This window comes from Melospiza melodia, chromosome 10 (assembly GCF_035770615.1).
Source record: "Melospiza melodia melodia isolate bMelMel2 chromosome 10, bMelMel2.pri, whole genome shotgun sequence".
Classification (NCBI taxonomy): Eukaryota; Metazoa; Chordata; class Aves; order Passeriformes; family Passerellidae; genus Melospiza; species Melospiza melodia.
This window is the reverse complement of record NC_086203.1, coordinates 16,126,660-16,132,659: the sequence shown is the minus strand read 5'-3', so window position 1 is coordinate 16,132,659 and position 6,000 is coordinate 16,126,660. Positions and strand designations below refer to the sequence as shown.

General features: G+C 42.4%; 1 protein-coding gene across 1 annotated transcript in view; it reads right to left on the bottom strand.

Moving 5' to 3' along the window:
* SFMBT1 (Scm like with four mbt domains 1) overlaps positions 1-6,000 on the bottom strand; it is a 70,161-nt gene continuing 64,161 nt past the window's right edge. Inside the window, exons 17-21 of the mRNA XM_063164535.1 lie at positions 5,019-5,194; positions 4,123-4,301; positions 3,764-4,009; positions 2,975-3,103; positions 1-2,275 (exon numbers count right to left, since the gene is read on the bottom strand). Coding sequence (XP_063020605.1) covers positions 2,135-2,275; positions 2,975-3,103; positions 3,764-4,009; positions 4,123-4,301; positions 5,019-5,194 — 871 coding nt within the window. The 3' untranslated portion in view covers positions 1-2,134. The remainder of the gene's footprint in view (positions 2,276-2,974; positions 3,104-3,763; positions 4,010-4,122; positions 4,302-5,018; positions 5,195-6,000) is intronic.

Sequence of the window (6,000 nt, the reverse complement as noted above, 5' to 3'; positions counted from 1 at the left end):
TGAAGAGCCAAATCATCCATTTATTGGCCACATATCTGGTGTAAGGAGGAAAAAGGGACACTTTGATTTCTATTTAATTGTGTCTTCACACTCTGCTTACAATATGGGAGAAAAATTGTCCTAGCTACACACTGCCCTCCCTCAGCAATATTCAGCTTTTAAATAATCTGACATTTTGATTCTGGAATGAAAAAAAATCTGATTTTAAGAATTGTGTGAATAGTTCTGCCTTGACTAGGCAGTTACTCTAGGGGCAAAAGCAACCAGCCCCAGTTACTGAGCTCTGCTTTTCACTGGAGGCAGCTCCCCCTCAGCACCAAGGGGGCAGGTGAAGTCACAGGCTGTGCCAACTCAGCTCTCAGCCTACAGAGCACATCCTGCTGAATCCTGCAGCTCACAGCTTTGGAATGGGCAGTCACACTGGGCCGAAGGGACACTCCAATAATTCCATTTAAGCAGAGTCATCCCTGTTCATCAGAACCCAATAACTGCATCCTTCCTAAAGCCATTCCTGCAGCAAGCACCTTCCTTACTCACATGCATTCATGGGCCAGGAGCTTCCTGCAGATGGATTTGAACAGGACATAAAGGAGCAGAGCTGCACACATCCAGCTCCTGCCTGTGCTCCTCCAAACACAAACACTCTGAGAACAGGCAGAGTGAATGAATGCAAGCCAGCTGAAACTCAGCACTGATGTGATGCAGATCTTGAGCCTGATGTGAGTTTCCCCACACCTTTAATGGAAAGTAACATAAGCCCTGCTACTCAAAGTGTAAAGCACTGGCCTACAGCAAGTGGCTGATTGGGTTTTATTACCATGGAAAATTAAAATCAGCAGTTCATCCTACTGTGAGTCTACTGATGGAACTAAGATGCCCCACTGGTCCTTTTCCTTTTCTGTAATAAAAGCACACAAATCCCTTGCCAACTCACCAAATTTTCATAATGTCTCATCCTGAGCATCTGTAGATAGTTAAAAATACAAAGTCAAGCTCATAAGAGTTTCCAGAATGCAAACACTGGCAGAGCTATGTTGCAGTCCTCTATTGATTGCAGTTTCCTTAGTGTGTTCTCTAAATAGATGTTCAGGTAGCAAAGCAAAAGTCTGCTGACAGGCTCTATGTACATGGCCCAATTGTTTGCTAGAAGAAAAAGGAAATAACTTCATACAATAAAGAAAAAAATAAAAATCTGACAACCCAAATATAGAAAATGCAGAGGCACTTTCTCTTTCCTTCCTTATGTCCTATAGCCTGCCTGTAAGAGAAGTGCAAAATAATTCAGTTTTCTGACATCTGAAAAAAGGAAGCATCCAGGTTATGCCTACAGAAGTTTCAGCTAAAGCTTTGGAACAGAAGCTGACATTGGTTTGCACTCTGGACATGCCCACAGAAGCCAGACTGCTGTGCAGCCACGGACCACGTGTCCAGAAAGAGCAGTTCCCTCCCTTTTTAGTTCATCACTTCTACTGTTCAGGCTACAGAGGTAGTAAAAACAAAAGCAAAACCAACAACAGTGAAACAAACCAAAATAAACAAACAAAAACTTCAAAAGGAACCACACTCTTGCTATACTGTACATTCAGAACCCTGTGGCCACATTGTTGTCCTAACAATGAACAAATTCATTAAAAATCTCAACATTAACACACGAATGTGCAAAGAACACATTCCAAAGTCAGTGCTGTGGTAAAGCAAGTGTTCATCCACAGGGAGGGCAGGGGATTCTGTGAAACATCAGGAACAGAAAGGTTATTTCTGGCAGCCTACATGCGAACGTAAACAGGATCCGTTTCTCCTTTTAAAGTTCCGTGCCAACAGAACTATTGAAATGTCATTTCCCACAAGAGGAGACTTTTCTGTCATCATTAAAAAATACATTAAAAAAAGGGAACCATAGAGCAAGAGACTATTGTGTTCCCAAGCTGGCAGCTGGTAAAGTAGCCCCTGTGTTTGCATTGGCATTTTGCTCCAGATGTTGTCTTCCTTCTGTTGAAATAGAAAAAATTGAGGCTGACACACACTTTTAGGTCACCAGGGCCTCAGTTTAAGTTCATTTGGCTTTACTTGCTAGAGAAGAAGGAGCATGGTTTTGTAGTTGTGCTTCAAAGGTCCACTTCAACTTGGCTGCTCCTCAGTTTGCAAACTGCTGGTAGAAGGCAAGTTTGACCCTCTCAATGTGATGGCAGAGTTTAATAGCTGGTCCAAGCTTCAAGTCCATGCACTCCTGAACAGTGGGCAGGGTCAGCAGCAGCAGTGCCTGGCCATCGATTTCCTGTCACAAGACAAAAATTCCAGAGTGACTTTGTTGTTATTCTCCCTGCTCCTTCAGGTTTGACTCGCTGTAATTTCAGATTTGTGACCGTTTGTGAATTAGATGTTCCCCAGGCAGCTTAAAAATCTCTCTCACACACAACAAATTAACTCCTTTCTTAAAATGCCAGCTCAAATCCACCAAGGCACAGACTCTCAGGAGATTCTACTGTAAAAAATACAACCCAACAAAAAAAACCAAGGGAATTTCATGCAGAAAGTAATTTTAACCAAACACTGCATCTTTCTAAATAAAAAATAGAAATAGAAGTTCCACAAGGTAAAGTACATCTGCAACATCCACCACTACAAACCATCCCAACCATTAATTCTAATAGTACAGTTTTAATAGACACTGTTTTTATGGCTAAGTTTAACACCAAGATGCAAATAAAATGTTGACTTTTGTCACGGTGCATTGTTGTAGGCATTATTTGTAGTTTTAAGATTCAGATGCTCTGCAGACCAAAATATCCTCCCCCCCAGTAGTGAGAAACCTGAAAAATTCTGGTCATTCCCTCAACTCTCATCTCTCAAACTGCCACAAATTGCCCAAGTTGTTTATTTCCTCAGAACCCTATTAAAAAAATTCTTTTTCAGACTCCTTAGGGGATAAGAAGTCAAGTGACAGATTCAACATTCAGCAGCCAGAAAATGATACCTGATCAAGGAAAATCCTTGCCAGGGGAGCACAGTCAGTGGATTTGAGGAATCGTACCACATCAGCCACGCTCCATTCCAGAGGGTTACTGTCCAGCTGCAGCTTTTCAGCAACTTCCATCTTTATGTCCTAGACAAGCCAAAAGAATTCCAAAATATCACATATGCTTGGTCTTTATTACAGTCCTATGAATCAATCATTGTTGCCACATTTCTCTTCACAGAGAAAAGCAAGGCACAATTCTTCCCAACAAGATATCTGGGTTTCACATTCTCGGAACCTCAGAGAAAGAAAAAACAATTCTTATCTTATTTGCTGTGGCTGTATTGTGCTAAAGTAGATGCAGTATGGAGATTGTTTACCCAAAGTGATGGTGTTTTGTGTCCTAGGCCTATCAGGGCCAAGAGTGTGTGTGTGTGTGTGTGTGTCGGAACTATTGGGTGACAGTCACGAGATTCTGGACAGTGTGTGCAGAGTTGAGTGCATAGCAGATTCAATTTAGATGTAATGTAACATAGTGTAATATAATATAGAATAATATAGTATAATAAGGTAATTAATTAGCCTTCTGATAAGATGGAGTTGTCCTCGTCATTCCTCCCTGCCACGGGGATCCCTGCAAATAATATAAACCATAACAAACATCATGGATTTTAATTATTCTGTAGAGTTTTCACAACACCCTTCACAGGGAAACAGAGAACACACACATTGTGGTTAATACCCCCAGGATTTTGGTGCTTGCTCAGCAGGGAGTAAGCCAGAGCAGAAATCCACATTCCAAGTTACCTTTGGCGAAGGAGGTTTGTTTTCATCATCAGAAAAGGAGAAGGTCCTGAGCTTCCTCTTCCTCTTGTCTCGGTCCTGAGCCAGGGAATGAGACAGTTCACTCTGGGTGGGAGAGGATGACAGGGATTTCTTCTCTGACACCTCTGATTCTTCAAGCAGCTCATCTTGGTGCTCTGAGGTGCTGTCCTCAGTCAGAGACTCTTCATCCACCTCATCCTGGTCATCCTCCTCTTCTGCCCCACTGCCCTGAAGAGTTAGGAGAAAAGAAAAAAGGCAGCTGTAACCCTGAAGTTACAAGGTTTGCTGTTTCAAATGAAGCAGTCAAAGATCACATCCCAGATCCATGAGCACTGTCCTACCTGGGGAGATCCAGCTGGAGTGTTATCCACAGACGTGGAAGAACGTTTTTTCTTATGAACAAAGAAATGTTTTCGTCTCTTCCGTCTTTTATTTGGTTTCTTCATGGCGACTTCCAGGTTGCTGTGGCCGCCCGGGGGCCGACCTATCCGCTTGTTTTTCCGCTTGCCATAATAGTGTGCTGCCAGGACAGAGGGAAGGAGCACACTGCTGAAATGCACCTTCAGGGTGTCACTAGTTATGCCTGCCCCTCATCAGGACTGGAATATCAGTAGAAGGACACTTCCCAATAGGAATTCCAGTTCTGCAAATCTTCAAAATCACTATGTCTGTATTTTCTACTTCAATTTGGTTTAAGGAACGAGAGTTACTGATCAATTTTGTTTGCCCTGTGAAGATTTACTTCCTCCATCTCTGGGAAGCCTCCAAATGATTCTGTTTTATACAAAACTTATCAAAGATTTGGTCCAATTTAACAGCGCTTTTTATGATGATTTGTAGTTTTTAAACATGGCCTTAATGCACTGCTTGTTCTCACAGTGTCAAATGGTTAAAGCCAGCCTACAAAACCCCAAAAAACTAAGAAAATAGCTTGAAGGTGTTGCATTTTTTTCCCACAACAAATCAATAAAAGTAATTATAATGCTACTTAAATTACAACATTAGTCAGTTCTTGTCCCAAAAGTTGTTTTAAAAAGACAAAGTTTTAATCACACAACAGAAGTTAAGCCATGGTTCTACCACTCAATTCAGAATTAATTTTTTCTCCCCTACACACTGGAACACAAATATTTTGTAGGCCTCTCTATGCAGTGCTTGAGCTGCTCCTTCTGGTGTAAAGCCAACTAAAATACAACACTCCAAACTCCACCTTGGTGTGGATCAGGGATCTACTCACTGTATTTTGTCTTTGTCAGGACAGAGCAATTCTCTGAACACTTATCCAGCACCATCTGAGGGCCAAAGAGGTTTGGGCAACATTCCAGCTTGATGCAGGTTTTCCTGCAGAAGTCTGCCACCCGATCTGCCGTCCTCACAACCTCCACGGTGGCACGGTAGCTCTTGCCTTTGTACCTAGCAGTGAAAATACAGGCATAATTAGGAATCTCCTAATTACCAGGATAAGAGGATTTCATTGAAAGGTGTACAAAAATACTGAGATGAAACTGAGAAAAAATATGAGGAATTATGAACTTTATGGACTGCCAAGTCCAGGAAACAGGAGCTCATGTCTCTTCTGTCAGATCCCCAAATAAAGAAAATCCACCACAGAGGTGGCTACAGTACCAAACACAGCAACACTGCCCCATCAACAACTACAAAACACCATCTGAGGGGACTGCCCCAGAGTTCAGATATTTTGTTTTCTTTGTTCACAGATGGTTTGCTGTCTCTTTGCTTTTATGGGACTGCAGAAATGCCCACTGTGGCATGGATGGCTGGTTCCTCAAACCAAGGCTGAAAGCAGCCACTGAGCTCATTCAGGTAACTGCAGACAGCTTTTGGCGAGCCTTTCTGTGCTCATCCTATGGAGACAAGGGGACCACTGCCACATTTCCTATCAGCTTTTGTCCAACTGCTGAACAATTCCCTGGGACAGTCACCTGCATGACTCCACATACTGCTCCTGTTTGATTTAAATGAAGAAATTGTTCCTTTTTGTTCACCAAACTTGCCATTACACTGAAAGAGCTGCACTGTACAATATCTACCAGAGCTGCTCAGCATTTCTGCTTTGCCCTCCCAGCACAGCTACAAGCATGTGCTGATATCTACCAGATATGTTTCAGGCCTGCAAGTACCTAGGTAATACCTTGAAAAAACCAACTGTATCATAATAGTCCATCACAGATACCCCTAGTGTTACTACTATGGCAAAA